At 50.3% G+C, this 21879-nt stretch overlaps 1 protein-coding gene across 2 annotated transcripts in view; it reads left to right on the top strand.

The window, feature by feature from the left end:
• The window catches only part of COL5A1 (collagen type V alpha 1 chain), a 160333-nt gene that overhangs the window by 66838 nt on the left and 71616 nt on the right, over positions 1 to 21879 (top strand). For both annotated transcript variants that reach the window (XM_063352946.1, XM_063352944.1), the window contains exons 5-11: positions 5844 to 5975; positions 7748 to 7894; positions 8019 to 8267; positions 12457 to 12609; positions 13068 to 13124; positions 17258 to 17299; positions 17615 to 17677. In XM_063352946.1, the coding sequence (XP_063209016.1) occupies positions 5844 to 5975; positions 7748 to 7894; positions 8019 to 8267; positions 12457 to 12609; positions 13068 to 13124; positions 17258 to 17299; positions 17615 to 17677 (843 nt within the window). The remainder of the gene's footprint in view (positions 1 to 5843; positions 5976 to 7747; positions 7895 to 8018; positions 8268 to 12456; positions 12610 to 13067; positions 13125 to 17257; positions 17300 to 17614; positions 17678 to 21879) is intronic.

Here is a 21879-nt window from a genome sequence, read left to right as displayed (position 1 = left end):
AGATGCAGTGAGAGAGAGAAACTACTATCAGCCTTTAACAGAGTTTTTTCCTTGAAGCCATATTTGGTTCTAGTGAAACTTCGCTCCCTTTTCTGCGTAATTAAACCTGTTTTTTCTAAAGAGAGCGCAGAAGAGGCTCCTGTGGGAGTGCCAAAAGCCAGAGGGAGCCATTCTTGTGGTAACTGGAGCCCGAGAGGGGAAATAGCAGAGGTCTCGCAGCAAAGCTGCCCCGTCCGTTCCCCCAGCCCCTGTGCGCGGGACGGGGAAGCAAACATCCGCGTTGGATTTATCCAAACCACCAAGTATTTGTAGCTGACTCACGACTGCATGCGAGTCAAGCTTTTTTTTTGGTTTTTTTATTTTTTTTGGGGCCAGACCTTCAGCTATTGCCTTCCCATTTTGTAGCGCAAAATTTTTGGAAGCCTAAAGGGATGCCCTTCAGGTACCAGTTGCTCCATCTGGTGAGCTCGCTCCTGTCCGTGGCTGGCCAGCGAGAGGGGCTCAGGACAAAGGGACACAGGGGCTGGTGGGGGTGACGAGGCTTCGCCTGACCCCTTGGCTGGGCTTTTGCTTCTCTTCTGGAGCAGCTGTGATTAAACGAGGGACTCTGGGATGGCGCCAGTACAACAAAGGATGCTCTGAGCGGTTGTTGCACCTCTGACTTGGGGTCTCGCTGCACTGGCAGAGCCGGGGGCACGGTGAGCTCTGGGTCAGCCCTTGCTTCCCTTCTTCCCCGACTGCTCCCATACCGCTCTCACTCCAACCTCTGCACACAAGGAGCTGCTCAGAGCCCTGGAGCAGGGCAGCCGCCGTGTCCTGAGCAGAGAGCCTCCGTCCATGGGCAAGTGCCGATGACAGGTTTTATCAAGTGGAACATCTCAGGGCTGGCAGGCTGTCTCCCAGACAGGGATTAGGTTTTTTGGAAGCTTTCTGATGGCTGGGATCTCTGAGCTTCCACTTCATCATCGAGCCACATTGAACCTCTGCCGCTCTTAAGCCACCCAACTGGGTTTGCATTTCTGGAACCGGTGAGTTCAACAACATCCAAATTGCTTCCAATCATTTTTAAATATTACTTGTTTTGCGTGTTACAATTGTACATCCTGGTCCTGCGGTTATCCGATTTAAATGTAGGAGCTTAAAAAAAGCACACCAAGCGGTATTTATTCTTATGGGTGTTAAGAGGCTGGAAGACTTCTGGGGTAATGCACTAAAACAACAGCCCAGTTAATTATCGGTGCGTTGCAGTGAGAGCCCTGAAGAATCCCAGTATTTATGGAGCTGCTGCCAATGCCAGATGAAGTCACTCCGATGATCCTCGCCAGCTGTTTGTTTTGTTGAACCACAGCGATTTCTCCAAGTTACTGGAGTTGATGTCATTGGAAGCGATGTGACATTTTTTTGCACACATATAGAATAAGTGTTAAAAAATGCTCCAGAAGAGCTTTTCCAGTCTTGTCTGGGAGCTGGCTGGGGAGTTGAATTAAACTGGCTTGATGGAACTTAATCCATAAAGCAAATGAGTCATCCGGCATAAATGGCTTTACCATAAATGTCAGGCAGATTCTTACTGGTCATGACAGTCAGCACTTACATCTCTTCGGAGCAAATAAAAGCCTCGCAGTTCACAATCGTCTTCATAAATGTGCTGTCCTGCCTCTTCCTCTTCACGGGAAGCTCTGGGAATAAAGGTCAAAATGTGATTTATTTCCTTTTTAAAAAACTAGCTCTTCTGATGGATGAAATATTGGGTATTTTCAGACAAAAATGGGCCTTCTTTTTCCCTCCGCTTCAAATTTTTGTCAGACCGGGAAAGCGTGACTGTGCCTTGCCTCTGCATACTAAGAACATCCCAGTTTTACCGGAGCGCTCTCTGGAGCCCTGTGTGCCCAGATGTGCCCAACTCGTCCACGTGCCAGAAGAGGCCTCTACCCCACTGTCCCCGTGGGTGACGGGCTGGAGGACACTGAGCTGCAGACTTCTCCTTCGAAGCGATACCAGTGCGTTAATGACTTGCTCCCTGACTTAGATACCTCTTTATTTGAAAATAAGTCTTAAAAACCTAAATGACCCGGCTGGTAAAGTCTTTAAACCACTCTCTTAGTGTAATCGTTAGTTGTCTCTCTTGCAAAGGCTTCATGGAAAATCCGTCGTTGGTGCGTGTGTGGGGAGGGGGGGTGGAAATTAATGGTATCTTCGTTATCGCTGCGCTTGCTGAAAAAAGCAGATGGTGCCATAGGAAGGGAGAGGGGCTCGAGTGTTTTGTGTAACCATAACGGAGAAACAAATAGACACTTGAGCGAGGAAAGGGAGCAGAGCTGGCTGCTGCCTTTGTCAGCCCGCGCCGGGGCTGGGGGCAGCTATCTCTTGGTGAAATTTATTAGCGGCAACACACTTGAGAAGACACAAAAGGCTTGTGAACCTCCCAGCACGGCTTGCTCTATTTAAAGTCGGCTTTTTAAATCAAAGAAAATGGGGCTCTTGACAGCAGAGCTTTGTGCATCTTTTGTGAAGTTCAGATAGTGGGGCTTTTTATTACCAGCTAAATTAGCCCATTTTATTGTTTTGCGCCGAGGGATGAGGTCAGTTGACTGGGAATCTTGCTAACAAGGTTTTACTCCTGTCTGCTTTTTACAAGTGTTAACACGGGGTATCCACCAGCGCCGTGCACTTGCTGTTAATGAAACAAAGATGAATGGTCTAGCAACCCCATGAGCTCTCCTTCTTCCCCCACCGCTGAGCTCAGCCCGTGTCCATGTACTTGAGCTCAGATGCTCCCTGGGGCTCTCCTTCCTCCAACATTGGGTGTGTTGGTTTTCCTTCTGGTGTTGCATGCTTGCACGCTGCTGCTGGAACAAGAAGAAAAGGATGAACTTTGCTGGGCAGGGTGATTGATTGGGTTTGAAAAGGAAATGGGAAAATAGTAGGCGCGTTGAATGATGCTCACGAAGCGTGGTGAGCTCTGAAGGAGCTGTCTGATGCGGCTCATGCTTTTTCCTGGCACCCTTCGCGTACCAAATTTATTCAGTTACGCACTGATTTTCTCAGGTTCTCGACCCAGAACTGGCAGGAAACTCCCCTTCTTCCCCATCCCTGGAGGTGTTCAAGGCCAGGTTGGATGGGGCTTTGAGCAACCTGGTCTAGTGAGAGGTGTCCCTGCCCAGGGCAGAGGGGTGGAACTAGAAGATCTTTAAGGTCCCTTCCAACCCAAACCCTTCTGTGGTTCTTCATCTTTCCCTGGTCAGTCAGCGGCGACCGCTGGGCCAATGCTGTCCTTTGGTGTGTTGAATGAGGTTGAGGTTTCTGCTGTGGCCACAAGACTTGAGCCTGTGGCTCCTGGGACTGCAAGTGATGTCCTTCCACGTACTCAAAGGAGCTGCCAGTGCCTTGAGGCATCAGACCCAGAGGATGCTGGGCTCCTGTTGTGCTGCAGGGACGCAGGGTGGGATGGAGCCAGGATTTCTCCCCGTGCATAGCTCAGGAGCTGCCATCAGCTGAGACTGAAAGCAAAGTCAGCTTTAGCAAATTCTCTTCTGCTTAACCTTTTGCACTGTGTTTAGCCAACATGCCTGTCTTTGCTTTATCTGTTCCTCGAGGAAACACAGTTATAGTCCTGGTCACTTACAGGACACAGTCTATCAGCTCTCCTTGAGGTGTAAATCCAGCCTTATCAGGAAGAAAAAGCTTTCAGCCTTCCTTCCTTGCTTCTTGGAGACAAGTACCAAGTCTGCTTTTGTGGCTGTTTTATTTCAGCTTATCCCAACAGCGCCGGACACTCCCCATAACCCTGTGGAAACTGGGGAGCTTTAACCCCCTAGCTGAGAGAAGGGCAGGAATGGCTTTACTCAGCTGTCAGGGGTGGCTGAGGTCCTGCGTGCAGAAATAGCAGCTGGAGGGATCTTCACATCATCAACTTTAAGCAAATCGCCTTGTCCAGGTTGGGCATCCTCCACTGGAGGGAGCTCCAAAGGGGCAGCCTGTTTTGTTGCTCTGAGCTGCCTTTGGAGACAGGGTTGATGTTTTATGGTGTGAGTGACCCCATAACACCCCCCAGCTCCTTCAGGTCCCTGCTCAGGGCCGGTCGATGTCCTCTAGGTCACGCCATGGTTGAGTTCCCCATGCAGGTCACGTCAGGTGGTGGCTAGCGCTGGCTCTGAAAGGGAGATGTTCTAAGAGACAAAAACTTGGCATTTTCTGTTTTCCCAATGCTGCGTCCCCATTTTTGGTGGTTCTATTGAATAAGAAAAAAACCAGGACATTAATGACAGAACTGTTCTACGGATTTATGGGAGAAAAAAAAAAAACAACGGGAAAGGGAAGGGAAGACTGTTTCTCTTTCTTAAAATAGAAAATTGAAAACCACTTTGCAGACGCTTCTGTTAATTTTATAAAGGTTATTCACAGGAAACAATGACTAATAAGCTTAAACCAGCGCTCAATTTTAGAGTAACTTGCATAGCTTCTGCGCGGTGCCTAGACGTTTGGGTGAGCTGCGGCAGAGATGGATGCGATAACCTGGAATTTGAGGAGGGAAACCCCAGGCAGCCGTAAGCTGCCCCTGCCGCTCAGAGCCGGGCAGGATATGGCCAGGTCCGCGCAGTCCTTGCAACCTTCTTTCCCTGTGGATCTCCGCCAAAAACGTAAACGGCGCCTTTTTTTTGGTGAAGTCGATGGTTATGTGTTGATGGGGGGCTGAGCTCCCCACGGACTCAGCGGCCCCATGGCTGGAGCGAGCGCAGCTTGCGTGCACGAAGGCAGATTTGGCCCATAATTTCAAAAAATATCCTTTGGTTTTCCACAGGGATGTTCGCCTGCCTGGCCAGGCTCCGTTCGGAGCTTCTGTTTCCTATTACATGCCCAAGTCATCCTCCCGGTTTTGCTGTAACGCTCCTTTTTTTTTTTCCCCTGCTGCCTTAGCCATGTTTTGCTATTATTAAATAAGATATTCCCCTCCCCCCTAATTAAAGTATCAGCTCTAATAATCCAAGTAGTAAAATCTTGTCTTATGTAACTGTCTGTGAATGAAGCGGGTTTTGGCGTTACGGTGGAGCAGTGCGGTGGTTCTTTAGGAGACTGAAGAGCGGTCTCTGCTCTGACCTTTGGGCTGTGGCTGCGTTGTGCTTCGTTCCCGATATAGCGGGCGGCTCGTTAAGCAGCCTCAGTGCCTAATGAGCTTGCTCTGCACCTGATTTTCAGTAAACCACTACAAACCCCCTCCCTCTTTTCTCCTTTTCTGATTATCAGATGCATTTCTAATCTCTTTCTATGTCTGCCGCGCTGTTGTGGGTGGAGAATCGAGGTGAGGCAAGGTGTAGATGATGCCTTTTATGAGACCAACTGATGGGGTGGGAGAAGCAGAGAAGTTTTGAAGCCAATAAATAGCTTTTTGGACTGGGCAGGACAACTCCGGAGCCCTGCAGAGCTGCATGGGGCCAAGCAGGAAAGGCCGTTTTTTATTGTCCGCAGGACACTACTGATTTGGGGTGCGGAGAGCCACCTTCTCCTATTTTTCCTGCCCCCGCCTTGCCCGGGGCTGTCAGCGCTGTTGGGTTGTAGGGGTCACCTCTCTGCAGATACGGTTATCTTTGGGGAAGGTGCGTTTGGGACCAGGCGTGAAGCGTGGTGGCTTCACACCTCGCGGAGCAGCCCGAGATAAGCGTCTGCTTGGCCCGGCCCTGGACGACGGAGGGTTTTCTCCTGGCTCATCTCAGGCGAGATCACCCTGCCAAGCGTTTTGCTTTTCATTTCGCGGTGGTGTTTCATACGCCTTGACTGCAGCCTGGGGCTGGTGGCTCCACGTGTCCCACCCCTCCCCCTGACGCTCTGTTTTTCCCTCCCCGCAGGGTGACATCCAGCAGCTCCTGATCGTGGCGGACCCCCGAGCAGCCCACGATTACTGCGAGCACTACAGCCCCGACTGCGACACCGCCATCCCCGATGCCCCCCAGTCCCAGGACCCCAACCAGGATGAATACGTAAGTCTCTGGCAGGGTTTGGGGATGCTTCTGGGGCAGCACCAGCATCGTGTTGAGGTTGCAAACGGCCCGGGCTTCTTCCTCCCGTTCTCCTTCCCTGCAACTCGTCTGTAAGGGCCACGACAGAGCTTGTTTTTAGGATTCATGGGTTCTGGTCTTGAGTCTTGCCCTTACCTTCCTTTTTGCGCTCCTCCCATTCCAGAGACCGAAATTAATATGTACTTGGAGCTCAAAAACTTGGCAGGAGAGACAACCCGAGCCGAGCGTGAAATACTGACCTTCCCTGGCGGGTCGAATCCTGAACCAAAACAGGCACCTGTTTCTGAACTTCAATTTTTACTGTTGAGCTTGTAAAAGGACTAAGCAGTTCTTTTTCAATATTCTTTGAAATAACAGGTGTTAAAGGAGGGGGAAACATTTTTGCCCGGGTATTTGCCATTTGAATTTCATTTTTGGCAGGAACGCTGCCGGCTCATCTGTATAAGCTGCTGTGCTCGATATTTTTTTCAACAAAGAGTTAGCCTCAAGACCTTTTCTTTAAAAAAGAAAAGAAAAGAGAAGACCGATACAGGATAACTTTTTATTTCTGCTGCTCAATTAGAAATGTTCAGGTGTGGCTGATTTCCAGAAGAGCATCACCTGAATTTTACACGTTTTTAAGGTCTCGGGTTCGGCTCGCAGCAATTAACGTGCCTGGCATCCTCAGCCGCTCCTCGGCATCCTGGCTGCTCTCTTGGCCTGATTTGCCGGTCCGCGCACTCTCTTGCTTTCAGCTGATCTCCGATCTGCTGGCTCCCGCGGAATCCCCGTGAAGCTGTACTGCCGTCAGCCCGCTCCAGTTTAGCTTTGGGATTGAATTAAAAACCCGGGTGTCAAACCCCGAGGCTCGGCCTGGCAGGGCTGTGGGGAGCAGCGCGATGCTCGCAGGCGAGGCACGGCTCTAACGATCCGCCAGCGCTTCTGGAGAAACAATAAATAAGTAAAATAAAATAGACCTTCGGTACGGTCAAAATACGTGGTAGCAGGAAAATAAAACTCTTCTTTTGAAGCCAGCAGTTCAACAAGGGCTGGCTTGTCTTAGGGCTGTGTTGCTCCATGTAAGAATAACTCTTCCACGCGCCGGCGTCTGCTGCCAGTGAGAGCGATGGACCGGCGAAGAAATTTGCCGTGCCCGGCTGTAACCAAATGTTTTGTTTGCGTTTCGTTTCGAAGAATGACTGACGCCTTGTGGAAAACGCTGAAAATATCTTGTTTTCCAAGCCCTTCTGCCTGCGGGCCGCGGGTGGACGGGGAGTCGCAGGGAAGCTGTTAGTGCAGTGGGACGAGTGAAAATTGCACCCCCGCTCCTCAGAGCGGCCGCGTGATTCAAACGTTTTCTTCCCCCCTCTGGACACTTCAGATTTGTGACCTGGTGAGGTCTCAACAATCTGAGGTTAAAAAAAATTAATGTTGTTTTCTTTTTTTATTGTGTTATCCTGGGTGACTGAATTGCTGCAGGGTAGGTCTATCTTCTCTGAGAAGGGAGAACGTGCCACAGGGTCGAGAGGTGATTGGGAACCTCCTCAAATCACAGCCGTTGCCAAAGCAGCCCACAGCCGGGCTCTTGGTGACGGTGTCCCAGCAGCTCATGAACAGGAGGAAGGGAAAGATTTCGCTCCATGGATCTTCATCGCGGTGTGGCCCCGTTGACATGAAACGGTGTCTGAAATAGCTGGCAGGAGCGTGCTTGGGTGCTGCCAGCTTATTTTCTGCTTCTCATCTTCTCTTTGCAGTACACCGACGGGGAGGGAGAAGGTGACACCTACTACTACGAGTACCCCTACTACGAAGACGTTGATGAAGCTGTAAAGCCCGAAACACCCACCACCAAACCTGGCACTCCCGAAGTGGCTGCTGGAGAGAGACCTGAAACCAAGCAGGTACCGACGCGGGGTCCCGGCAAAGATGTGGTTGATAAATGGCACCTTTATAGAGGGGGAGGTGGAGGATGATGCACAATTTTCTCTTTGCTTCTCTGATTCTGGCATTTTATTTCTGCAATAGGACTATCCTTCCCCCACGCCATCACCCGAGGGAGGGGACCCCGGGAAGCGGACGGAAGGGGATGCTACGGTGGATGACCCCCTCGTGGATGAGTACAATTATGAAACCATTAACGAAGAGTACTTCACGCCGCTCCCCTATGAAGATGTCAACTACAACGAAGAAGTAGACCCCCAGGGCGGACTCACTGAAAACGCCGTGGAAGCTGAACTCCCCACGAGTACCGTCATCACCTACAACGAGACCGATGTAATTTTAATGAATGTTTATTCCTTTCACTGTGGTTTTTTATTAATTCTGGTCTTTCATAGCCCCGAGAGCAAAGGAGATGTGATCATCCATATGGTAAATCTGTAAGTGGTTTGGGCAGCTGCTGGAAGAGAAAGTTTCTTGTAAAATAATTTAACTCCAGATATTTCAGGGGGTGGAACACAGATATTTAGAATTTGGTTAAGGATTATTCCCCTGGAAAAATCTGTTCGTGTCGACATCTGTATTTCCCTGTGCGAGGTGCTTGTCTGACAAAAAGAAAAATGAGGGTTGGTTTTAAAATCTAAGTAAAAACATTTTATTTCAAAGCTATTAATATAAATCCTTAAAATGTTGATTTGATGGAGAACATCAATATTTTTCATTTTGCCGTTCCCACTCAAATAGCATCTTTATGCTTTTCAGATTGTAATTTTTGAAAAAAATATTTCGATGCTGGGACAAACCCTTGATTTCAAACTGCTGCATTCGCCCAGAGAGAGCCCCTCCGCTTTGTGCCCAGATCTGCTCAAAGACGAGATCAGTTCGGATCCCACAGCTGACGTTTCTGTTGGAGCAATTACGCTTTTAGTTACCCCCACTTTAATATGCTTTGACTGAAATATGTCACACTTGAGACTCCTCTATCGTTAAGACTTGCCCAGCTCTTGCCTTTTATACTGGTGCTCAAAGAGATGAACGTTGGTCTCATCCTTAGATGAGCCTGAGATAAATTGTCGTGCAGCTGCAGGAAATAAGTGCGCTAGATAAGGCAAATTCTTTGTTATCCAGGAGCATCAGCAAGGAGAGTTGATAGTGGGATAACATTTCCTGGGAGGTAGGATGGGACTTGGCAGGGGTTTGCGGTTCCTCCTCAAATGGAGAAGAATTACTTAGTTATGGGAGCGTCAAAACTCAAGGCTGGCTGGGAGGCGCTGGAGGGTGGCAAAAGAGACAGAAGTTGGCCAAGATATTTGGAGTTGGAGCTGGAAGCTTGAATGAAAAGGTGTTGGGGAAAATGTCCAAGGAAAGAGCCGAGCCGCTGGAGCGAGGCGGGAGGGGAGCCAGCCGCCCCGGGGGCTGGTGGCGCGGCGGGGATCCAGTCCAGCCAACTGGGGATGAAATAATGCGGCGGAGGAGAAGGTTGAGCAGCCCAAAATGATACACAGAGAGAAACAGAAGAGGCTCCAGCGTATCGAGGAAGCGAGCGCCAACCTGAGGGAACCCATGGATGGGAAACTTTTCTGTTTCCTGACAAAGAGCCAGAAATCTTTGGCCAAGCTTGAGCTTTCTAATAGAGAGGAATTAAAGATTGGAAAGCGTGACCTGAAAAAAAATTGGAAGAGGAAATAAGAGGCTCAAGGGCCGCTTTAGTTGTTAGGAAAAGGAAATGGAAGAGGAGGAAAGTTCAGGTGGGGAAACACATGGCAAAGCTTTCCTATGTGGAAGCTCAGCATCTCGCAGGGAGAGCGAGCAAACTGTCCCCCTCCAGCGGCTCCAAAAGAGACAGCGTTTGGATGGGGAAGGGCTGCGGGACACCCCCTGGGCTGGGAGGCTGCTCCAGTGAATTTTTTGGCTGATGAGCAGAGAAAAGGACACGACTTGCCTGGCTGAAGGAGCTTCCCGTGCACCGAGGCGTAGGTTAACACAGCGTGACGTAGGGAAGGCTTCCAAAAAGTGTCGGCCTGAGGGACAAATACCCAGGAGGGTACGGATTTCAGGTTTACACCTCGGAGAGGGAGCTGAGGGCCCTGCCTGCCGCCACAAACTCCTGGGGAAACCCAGTCCTTTAATCCATCCGCAGACCAGGCTGCTGAGGTGAGGATCGGCAGCTCCTGTGGGTAATTAATTACCTGTTATTAGAAACAGGGTTGCAGCAGGAGATAGACTGCTAAAGTGGTTGGAGATGTTTATTTGCTCTTAAAAAAGAAATAATAAAAAACTCTCATAAGGTTTTTGGCTAGTTTAGGGGGAAAAAAAATAGTGCTCGTGGTCACGAGGAAGTTCATAACTTCACGAGTCCCGGGTTCCTGCCGGCAGCCGGGGAAGGCAGCGGGAGCCCCTGAGGTGTCGCACAGGGCTGCAAGCATGCGGTGGGGCAGAGGTGGGCTGGGACACGGGTGTCCCTGCGCTGCCGGCGGTGCCAGCCCTGGCACTGCTCGCTCCAGGTCCTGGCATCAAACGGAATAACGTCCGTCTGGTGCAGGAGGGTCATTTTTGGCCTCCTGTCACCGACCTGTTGCAAGAGTGGGATGTGTCCGTCAGTGTTGAAGTTCACCTGTCTATATTTTGGGAAGACTTTTAATTCCTGCAATGGCAATTGAAGGGGGATTTAGTTTTAAGCAAGTGAAACTTCGTGGAGCCTGTGTGCCAGGTTCGGGAGGCAGGCGTAGTCACAGAACTCTCCTGGGCTTGGGTTTCATTATGGCTAATAACTCCGTGATAAATGCCAGGGAAGCAATTCCGAGATTTAGTAGGCAGCAATACTCCCATGAACAAGAGGAGCTGGGGACAGATATATTTTGTTCATTGCCTGCTATTCATCAGGCAGTTTGCTTTCCTTGTCCAGATGCATATACCAGGGCTGCATATCTGCATTGCTTCTCCAAAGGGAAGACTAAAAGGTGATTTAAATGAAGCTGTTATCAGCAAAGGAGAGGCACGGTATTGCGCATGCTGAGTTTTGGACCTCTTCTTTTTCTTTGGGGACCATTTTCTGATTCAGGTTGTCTAACAGCATTGTTAAAGGAGATTATTTTCAGGCTTTTGTTTTGGTTTGTTCTCCAAAGCACCCACAAATCTCAGCACGGAGAACTTTCCTCTTTCTCTGCCCAGTTATTCAAAATATCATGTCGTTCCATGCAAATTAACTTGGGGACCTTAATCAAAATATCAAACCAGACATTTTTGACGTTCATTTTCAAGACATGCAATTTGAAAAAAAAAAAGGTTGCTGTGTTATCCCCAAAAGCTTTACAGCAAGATAAACAGGTTTCAAGGTTTCAAAGTGCAAAGCAAGAGAAAAGATTTCAAACAGGATAAAAGACGTGTGTGACAGCACTAGATCCATTTGAATGGTACAGAAGAAAAATAATGCTAATCTTTCCAAGCTTTCTAATTAATTGCCAAACTATGATTTCTGCAAAGACCAGTTGGTATTTGCAGAGGTACAAGAAGATGGGGTGGCAGAGCGATGGCTGCCTTAGCATTTACTTTGAAACCTCTTGAATGTAGATAGAGATGCTCGTGCTTCTGGGCTGTGAGCAGTCTTGGCACAGAAACGAGGTCTGGAAGCGATGGTGGCATTTAAATGATTTTGAATTCATAGTAGTGAGGAGATAATTTCTCTGGGAAATAATTCAATTTATGGACTGTTTTGGTCATTACCTGAACGGGAAAGAAACAAAAAAAATATATCATCAGCACATGTTCTTCTTTTCCGTGCTGCTCAGAGTAAAGGATGCCAAGAGACGGTTGCCTGCCAAGCTGCAGAAAGCACAGGGGTATGGAGGGAAGCAAGGAAATTCTGATACTTGTCTAGATGTCCGTGCTCGTGGTCCGTGACATCGGTTGCTGTAAGGATTCAGAAAGGATTCAGGGATTAATGCATCAGATTTGTAAAAACTTCTGCTTTTGGGACAAGTACAATTGCAATTTGGAGCCCAGACTAAACAAACGGGAGGTTTTTGTAGAAGCGAACTTGGATTTTTCCACATTTCCTCCTGTAATCCAACACTCATCCTGACACAGCGCGGTTTTGATGTGCGTTTTGAATATGCGACTGGATGTGTGAATTTTCACGCTTAATAATCCAGCGTCTGCAACGTTGAGGCTGTGAGAGATGAGTCGGGCTTGGAGTTTGAAACTTCCATTCCCTCTTTCCTCTTTCCTTAGGCCTTTAGAGTGTGCGGGATCCTCCTGACAGGAGCTGCTGCTTTGTGCCGTGCTTTCTTTTCCTTGCTCAACCTTTTACACTCACAGTATTATTTTAGGGATCAGCAGAGAAATCCCAGGCAAAGCCAGGGTGTACCTAAAGTGTACATCTTTGACATAAAGATCCTCCCATCCTTCTTGCTTGGAGAACACCCTTGGAGGTCAACGGAGACCTTAAAATTCCCAAATTTAACGAGTCTTTCCCTTAGATTTCCAGTATTTGCAGCCTGACATGTTGCTGCTCTTTTCCTTCTAGGCTGCTCAAGGAGGAGACGACCTGGATAAAGACTTCACTGAGGAAACAATAAAAGAATACGATGGGAATTATTATGATAATTATTACGACCGAACCGTCTCTCCCGATATTGGCCCCGGCATGCCCGCTAACCAGGACACCATCTACGAAGGGGTAAGAGAGTTAATTTTCCATCGAGGGTAAGCCCTAGTTCAAAATGTTTGTCTTCCCATAATTTATAGCATAGAGATTAGGAACGCAAAGAGCAGAGAGAGCATCTCGCTTGGATTCACCCACAAAACGCAATCCGTGTGTTTTGCACAAGGCGAGGAGGAGATACCCCGTTTCTTTTCTCCGCGAACATCAGCAGCCCTTGGGTTGCAGAAGTTGTCCCGGGACCTCCAGTTCCTGCGCGGGGTGGGGATGCCAATGCAGGCAATGTCATAGAACCATAGAATGGTTTGGGTTGGGAGGCACCTTAAACATCATCCAGTTCCACCCCCCTGGCATAGGCAGGGACACCTCCCACTCAACCAGGTTGCTCAAAGTCCCATCCAGCCTGGCCTTGGACACCTCCAGGGATGGAAGACCTTTTTGACTGTCTGCCTTTGCGTTTCCCTTGTGTGCTGCAGATCGGTGGCCCACGGGGCGAAAAAGGACAGAAGGGGGAGCCTGCGATTATCGAGCCGGTAAGGAGCATCTGGGTTTTTGGTGTTCTTTTTTTTTCCCCAAGGAAAAAGCTACAAGGGATACGTTCGGTATGGTTTGGTGCTCTCAGTGGGACAGCTGGGAGGAAAATTTCCCATGGAAGAATTATTTGGTTCATTTAAAAACTTTAAACATAAAATACTGTAATTATTAATTTTTTTTTAAACTTCAAGAAGCGACCTAGATTATGAAGGAAGTGCAAAATTTCCCATGAAATCTCTCATTTACCAAAATAAAACCTGGGCCGTTCAGAACTGAAGCGTTAAGGCAGAGGGTTAAGACGTCTCAGCTCCCGGGTCCCTGGCTGGGCAGTGAACCCGCTCCCGCCCGCGGCCGGGGGCCAGCCCATATCCTGACCTGACCTTGCAGCTCGGGGCCGGCTTTAATTGTGCAACTAATGGGTTCATCCCGTTGGAAATTAAAGGGTTCTCCCTGCACACAGCTGGGGGAGAGGAGAGGTTTGCTCCTGCACCGGCTCCGGGGTCCCACCAGCTCTCCACTTTCAGAGGAACCTGGTGTCATCCCAGCAGTGCAACCCGGTGCGCTCTTTCTTTATGATTCTGCCTGTTTCTGAGGTTGTTTTTCCTTTCTAAAGAATGATTGTAAACTGCCCGTGCCCTTTGCGATCCGCAAAAAAACGCGGGTGCCCAACTGAGCACCCCCGTAGGTGAGGATGGAGCTCCCTCGTGGTGGGGCCTCGTGGTGTTTGCTCCGAGGTGCCCGTTGAGCAGAGCAGGGGGCTGTTGGTTGATGGCCATGTGTCTGTCCCTTGCTGCATGTCAGCATGTCGAGGTACCCCCATTTCTGCTCCTCCCCAGGGCTGGAAAAGGGGCTTCGGGTCCTTGGACCCACCTCCCCTGAGCCTGAGCCTGAGCCCTGAAGGGCCCAGCGGACGCTCGCTGCACACCAGCAACTCAATTAACCTCATTTTCCTTGGCAGAGGGCCAGCGCAGCGCCCAGCATCGCGGCAGCGCTTCCCATCGCTCGGAGGCCATTCTTTTTCTTTTAATTCTTCTTCCCTTTCCTTCTTTGCCTGGCGCTTTTGCAGATAGCGAGGTGGGGGGGGGACACGGGACAGTGAGAAGCTGGGGTGCAGCAGCAGGACTTGGAAAGCCTGAACGGGTGCCTTATAAACGCATTTCCGACCTTTCCTGCCTTCTCTTCCTTTCTGGGTCTTGCTCTCATTCCCCCCCCAAAAAAGGAGGAGCGAGGATTTGCTTATCGGAGGAGTGGGAAGGGGGGGGGGGGTGCAGCCAAACCCCATGAAGAAGCCAGCAGAAGCCCAGCCTGCCCTGTCCAGAACCAATCTGAAATGCTACAAAGCGAACAAAATAGTTAAGTTTAATCATCCAGAAAGAATTTGGCCGCCTTCGCTGTTTCAAAACACTGGAGCATGTATCGCTTTTGCCAGAACGTAAACAAGACCAAATGCCGCCTTTTCCCTCTCCGTGCGGTTCCTCTTCGGCCGAGAGAAATTCAGATTTGCTGCGCTCTTCAGCTCTTTTTTAATCTTTTTTTTATTTTTTTATTTTTTTTTATTTTTTGATGGGAGCTGCAGCAGAGGGGGAATAAAAACCAAACGCAGCCGTCGGCTTCTTGCTGGATTTTTCTCTCCTTTGCGTTCAAAGCGCCCGTCCCTCAATCCTTGCTCTGTGCTGACGCTCGCTGGAGGCAGCGGGGCAGCGCAGGGCGAGGAGGGATGGAGCCGGGGATGGCTGGGACCCCCCAGCACCCCATCTCTGGAGGCACCAGGCTGCCTTCCCCTCCTCACAGCCCTCTGCCCTTCTGCGGGGGGGACACCCTGGTGCTCACCCCTGCCGTCGGGGAGGGTTTGAAGAGCCTTTGCGCAGCCCCTCTGCGTGCGGCAGCCAGCTTTTGGGCTGTTTCTGCGATTTTCAGCTTCGCTTGTGGGTAGCAGCCTGGTGTTGATCGAGTGGAAGCAACACCCTCTTTTCCTCTGGGACGGTCCCAAATCCATGGTTTGCTTGCGACCCCCCCCAGGGCGATCGCCCTTGGTGGCGTCCCCCCACTGGTCCTGGTCCCAAAACCCTCCCACGTTTCCATCGCTCCTGTTGACGAGCAGTCTTATAAACAGTGGAGGTTTCTTGCCGAGGAGAATCTCCAGATGTCCCTAAAGCTGGAGCTCAACATAAACCAACAGATAAATATGGGAAGATGCCAAGGATGTTTGCATCGCCAATTGGCTAATTAGCCCAGACTCTTCCCCCATGCGGAGGAGCGTCTTGAGGCTCTGCAGCCAGCCATGGGAAGCGGAGCCTCGGCGCTGGGCATGCTGGGACCATGGTGATCCTGGTACCCAGCAGCCCCAAAAATGTCCTGGGGAGACGTATGTGGGCTGTGGCTCTGCCCCAGCCCAGAGAAAATTTTTACTTTCTGGTTTGGAGCCTGTCACACCAAACCATGCCGCTGTTGGTCTCAGCAGGGGTGGACCTTGGGGTGCCCATATGGAGGTAGGTTTGCTGGGACCTCAGGGGTGCCCTGTGCAATGTCCTCATCGTGTGTCTGAAATGGAGCTTGGTGGATGTCAGTCTCGCAGGACACCGTCTCCATCAGCGTAGCTCACCTTGTCTTGGTAGCCTCCGACAGCAAATAGCTCATAGTTAGTGCAGGTTGGAGGAACGTCGCGTAGGGTTCACCCCTAATTCCCACCCAGAAGAGAGCAGTGTCTCCATGGCAGAAGGGAAATTGCTGTCATAATGGGCACGGGGGGAAGTCCATGACCTAGTTCTTTGCTGGTGAAGAACGACTGTACAGGCGCTTCTGTGATGACAGCGGCAGAAAATTTCCCCTAACGCATCCAAATGAAGCGGAAGCCAGATTTTAAACGAGGTGGTAATGAGTAGTGTGGACACTGGGAAAGATGGAAAATAGTGCTGGCCGTGCATTAGCGGTGCAGAAACATGCATCCCACTAATGAAGCAGGGATGGTTCACGGCAGCATGTTTTACCCTGTTTTTTGCTCCTCTGGGCTTCGAGACTGTGACTTTTGGGGCAGGAATGCCTGGATTTTCCTCTAGACATTTCAGATTCGTTCAGCTCAGCCCCGTCTGCTGTAGTGGCTGCCATGGGGTCAGCTGAGGCTTTTGGCACCGGAGCCTGAGCCCAGGAGACCGGCCAAGGGTGACCTGAGACCAGTCCCTGCACTTGCTTCCTCCAGGCTTCTCCCGAATGAGCCGACTGCTTATCTACAGATTTTTACAGGCTGATTTCATCCCATGGGAGAAACGTCCCCGGTTGCTAGAGATGAGCTGGCAAGCGCTGGGACCGCTTTGGCTGGACCTGGGTGCTGCCGGGGGCACGGTCACTGGTCCGGAGATAAAAGGGCAGGGCTCACTGTGGGGGTCTTCCCACCAGATTGTCCTGATGCCTTCTGGAAAGCATTTGCCAGGTTTATTGGGAGTTTTTTCTGCCTCTTACATACACAAGAGGGGGAAAAAAAAAAAAAAAGGCAACTCAATTCTACTGAGTACATGATAGACCTGATTTAAAGTTATGACAAAATATTTAGATTAAAAGGAATGGAATAACATTATTCTACCATTTTGCCCACACAGTGATTTCCTAGGTACACGGAGTAAATCACAGCATGCAGTCTGCTGGGAAAGTAATTTTAAAAAACCTTGCAATTTGATTATTAACTTTTTTTAAAAAAAAAAAAAAAAACAAAACCAAACGCTGCTTGGATCTAGAAGCAGCTTCTTCCTGAAGAGGAGCTCTTCTCCCGCCGCAGCACCAGCAAGGCTGGCCGTGCCCCAGGGTTTGCCCGTTGCCTGGCCATGAGCTAAGGGAGAAGGGCTGTGATGAGGAGGGTGACGCTGTGCTGGGGGAGAGGGCTTGTTGTGCCATGCCCTGCGTGACTCAAATAGACGGTATTTGGCTTTTCAGTGGGTGCTGCCTTTTGTGCCTGGGGCCGTGGGCACACAGGAGATGGCATCCAGTGAGAGTGGAAACCCTTCAGCTCTGGGATGCCCAGACCTAGCAGCAAGACCTGAAATAGTTAAAAACCGAGAAAGCATTGGGCTTTCCAGCCCTGTAGTCAAAGTGACTTTGAGGATGTGTCGCTGATCACATTTTTTCCTTCTTTTTGCTTTAGGGTATGCTGGTGGAAGGCCCACCTGGTCCCGAAGGTCCAGCAGTAAGTGACGCTTTGTCTACCCTTTGCAGTGGGAGGGTGTGCGTGGCTCTGGGGTGCTGGATGCCCGGGGACGATGCTGGATGCCCGGGGACGATGCTGGTTGCCCGGGGAGGGCTCACTCAGCACACAGCTGCTCACGGGCTCTATTGCTTCCATATGCCACGCATGTGTACAGAGCGCTTCGGGGTCGATTTTCTGGTGCAAAAATAAACAGAAAGCTCTAACTCTTTTCCTGCTCGTTGTATAAATGTGTTACAAATAATAACACATTTTTCTTCAGTGGCTTATTTTTTTCCCCTGTCTTTTCTATGGTAGGGCCTTCCAGGACCTCCAGGACCAACTGGACCCGTGGGCTTAATGGGTGACCCTGGGGAGAGAGTGAGTACCCATGTTTTTCTCCTCTTTGGTTGAAGCCTTGGGTCGTTTTGGGTGTGCAAAGTGGGACTGCGGTGTGTCGCTGGAGCCCTAAAATACTGCTCATCCTGTAATAGAGATCTCCTCTGAGTCAGCCCCAAAAGAAGCTTATGGTAGGGTACAGACCAGACCTTTGCATCCAGCGGCAAAGGGTTGGGGAAGAGCCGTGCTAGTCAAATGTATTAAGCGGTTTTCTCCAGGTTAAAACCAAAAGTAAGGCTGGCAAACCCTCTGCTCTCTGGTTGCACCCGTGGTACATGGCTGCTTGTTCCAGTGTGGGAACTGGGCTGTGGCACTGGGCAACCAGGGTAAGCAACCACACAAAATAGCTGTTCGCACACTCAAATGACGTTCAACCACAATTCTGCGACCTCGTTCCAGCTAGTGTTGAGTCCTGGAAGAGGGTTCGGTTTTGTTTGGGTCCAGGATGGTCCCAGGGTCACACCAGCGCCACTGCTGCGGGTCTTTCCTTGACGCTCCTTTAGTCCCAGACTGCTCCCGGTGGGAAGGTGGCTCTTGTGCAGCACCTCGCCTTTTCTGTAGGTGGGTTATTGGTCCGTACCAGCGAGCACTAGAGACTGATTTATGTGCTTTAGCAACGCAATAACTTAGGTTTTGCGTGTTTAGTTTTGATGTTACTTTAAATCAGTTTTGTCCCTGGCAGCCACTGCTCTGTAAACTGCTGCCTGCAGAAGGCTCCAGCGTCGGGGGGTCTCATCGAAGGCAGCTGCTCCTGAACAATTTTATAGACTCTGACCCCAAATCCCATACTTTAGCACCACGCTTTGGTCAGAGTTGCATATTTATTTGTTATTGCTGAGTCCTCACCTGGGATCGAGAATGACCAGTGTTTTGGGAGCTGCTGAACTCGAGCCTCGGGTCAGTAAGTGGTGCGCAAGCACCGGTCGAGCAGCCATCTGTGTGCTTGGCAATGCCGAAAATTAAAACCCACTCATTTCACTCTCTGAGATGAGCCTCTGAAATGACCCTCATCCCAATATACTCCTCATTTGCATGACAGTTCAAGCCTATTCCCCCTCCCCAGCAGAGGTAGCCGGGCAGCGGGTACCCGTGCCCAGCTGCCTGGGCAGAGGGGACCAGGCTGCTCCCAGCCCTGCACCCATCGGGAATTTTGCCTGACATCCAGTGGAAGATTCACCATAGCACAGACGGGTTCTGGCTTTGCACAGGGGCTGAGGTGGGATCAGCCTCGGCTGCTGGAGCAGCTCGGTTTGGGTCTGAAACCAGGGGAGTGCGCACGGTGCCCTTGAGCGACACTGGTTTGGGTGATGGAGCACCACAACCGGGGCTGTGCCGGCAGAAGAGCAGTTCCCGTCTCGGCGCAGCCCAGCGGAGCGGCGTGCGGTGCCCGAGCAGCGGCACAGGGGGACGTGTGTACCAGCAGCAGTTGCCTCGCATGAGTAAATTCATTGATTTCAGCAGGTTTGCGTGAGCAAAACAAACGGAGCTTAGAGCTTGACACCGTTTCGGTGCCTTGGCGCATCTTGATGTTGAGTGCAGTCAAATGCGCTTTCCATATAGTTTCTAGCGGACTGGTGTGTCATCTGGGGGATGAAATGCTGCTCCCAGCAGCCCTAACGCTAGCCTCCACCTGTGGCTTGTTGTGGCCTGAGGTGTCCCGATGGTCCCGTTAGCAAAACGGCCAAAAAATACGCGTACAGGTGGGTTTCTGAAGGCAGGCTTGGTTGGAGGTCTGTTTTTCCGGAGTTTCTCCTGGAAAGCGCAGGAGGGAGGAGGAGAGCAGCAGCGACAGGAGACGTGCCCAAACACACAACATCTCGGTGGTGTCACCCAGCGAATGCGAAACACCTTTCCGAGGAGGGGAGCGCTTATCAGCAACCGCTTCCCTAACCTGGTCGCTGGGGTCCTGAGCACGTTCTTCTGGCAGATAAGGCTGCCCACAGCGAGCTCGCACGCACCGCAGCATCCTCTGCTGAGTCAGCAGTTGGTTTCCAGATGGGAAACCGCATCCCGTTTGCCTCCTGGTGCCCGGGAAGGGTAAGCTGGGGTGATCCAGGCTCTCTGTGTTTGCAGGGCTTCACGCTCTTCTGGCAGATCTTGGTTGAATTCTGCCCAGACAAGGCGAGAAAAGCTGATGACTGGGTTTCAAACGTGAAGGTCTGGACAGATAGGAGCGTTGGGCCGTTCTGATGTGTGTCTGAGCACAGCTAATTGCTGCGACTGCTGTTAAGGATTTGTGTTGTGGCCTTGTTTATCCCTTTTTTTTAAAAAAAAAAAAAACCAAAACTTTTTTCATCTTAATTGAGTAATTTAAGACCTAGAAAGAATAAGAGGGAGAATTCGCTCCATTGCAGAGGATCAGAACAAGATATTTTTCCCTAAGTCCTTCCTAGCCTGGCACTCTCTGTGGGTTAAGTGGAGACTGACCCACTGCGCCTGAACTTGCAGATGTCTTTTCTTAAGGTAGTGTTTATCCCTCCCTCCTCCCCATAGCATTTAAAATCCAGCTGTGTTCCCTTTTCTGTGCTATGTACCCTGGAGCTGTTGTCCTTCCCTAGCATGGACCTTGCCGTCATTCCCCTCCCGCCCATCGAGGTGGTTCTCCGTCCCACCTCCTCATCAGCAAAAAGCAAGAGATGGGATACTGCCCCTCAGCAGTTTGGTGCTCTTCCAAATTACCATCCCATTGGGGTGGGATTGGGACTCCCCGGGGCCTGGCTGCCTTCCCTGGGGGCAGGGGCAGGAGGGGTTGGGTTCCCTGTTGTCCCACCTGCTGGAGGACAAAGCAGCCAGCTGGCTCCAGACCTTCGTTATTCACCTCCCAGCCCAGTGACAAGTGTGTTGCAAAAGACAACCACTGAAAGAAATAAAACCATTGCTGGCCTGCACGGGGAAGGGTCAGCTGTGGTTTTAAGGTGGACTTGAGGAGATTACTCAGGTGTTGGGGCATTCTTGTGGCAATGACACTAAACTGGGTCTTGGTTTTTGTTGTGTTGTTTTTTGTTTGTTTTGTTTTTGTTTTGTTTTTTTTTTTTTTTTAATTAAGGCTCTTTGTTGCTCTGTGGGTCTTGGCTGGAGTCCACTGGCCACCGCCCTCCCACATCCCCCCTGGAGCATTGCTGTAAAGACCCCCACCTCATTTACACTCCTGGTGTATTTATTGTTTTTTGATGGAATAGTAATAACGTTTCTTGTGGTTGTGACATGATTGAGAACGAGAGGCCCTGACTGTGCTCCATCGATCAGTGCCTGCGAGCTCAGAAAGTCAATACGCAGCTGCAGGCTCAGCCCGTGGCTGGGAGCCAGGGCCACCGCTCAGAGATGTTGGCTTAACTCTTGAGACACCACAGACCTGGTTCCACCTGCACCACTCTGGCAGAAGGACCAAGGAGGGGCTCTGCATCCTTGGGTGTCGGACTTCATAGAGGATGGGCAAGCTGGGCAAGGTCCCAGTAGCGGCTTTCATCTTGTAGTGGTCTAGGATTAGTCAAAAGAGCTGTGTGGCTTCATCAGGCTCTTGGTGGGTCTTCATCCTGCACCGGGCCTACATGTTGCCTGGCTTTCTCTTCTTCTCCCCTTGATGTGTTGCTTCTGCTCCAAAGAATTCACTTCCCCGGCAGGATGGATGCTGACCCTGGTGAGGAGGGACTCTGTATTTCTGCCGTTTGTCCAGGCAGATGCAGACGTTTGCTGGCCAGGCTCCTCTTGAACGGCCACGCAACGCCAATCGGCAGCAGCCACACTCTCCCCGATGATGTTGCTCCACGCCCTGAAATGAAAAGCGTAATTTGCATTCTAGCACAGACGGCGCATTCTGCTTTTCTGAGTGTCCGGAACAGAATGTAATACAACATATTGTGCATAGAGAAGTGATGAACTTGCAGAGCCAGGAACTGCAACTGTATTAAAATACTCCTTTTCAATTAGAGCAGCTCCTCTTTTAATTTGTTTATTATTAACCCTGCGCAGAGCTCATGAATTTACATGACACTTATATGTGTACAGTGAGGAACATTTCCTATGCCTGCATCTGATCGAAAGACTTTTTATTTGCAATCAGGCAGGTGCACTGAATAAATATACCAACAATATTCAGCTATGTTAATATCGGCCAACACTCATTTAGCTCTGTTTTATTCATCATGTCAGCTTGTTCATTTATCCCAGTTATTTTACAGCGCGCA

Source organism: Chroicocephalus ridibundus, chromosome 15 (genome assembly GCF_963924245.1).
Source record: "Chroicocephalus ridibundus chromosome 15, bChrRid1.1, whole genome shotgun sequence".
Taxonomy (NCBI): domain Eukaryota; kingdom Metazoa; phylum Chordata; class Aves; order Charadriiformes; family Laridae; genus Chroicocephalus; species Chroicocephalus ridibundus.
This window is presented reverse-complemented; position numbering and strand designations above follow the sequence as displayed.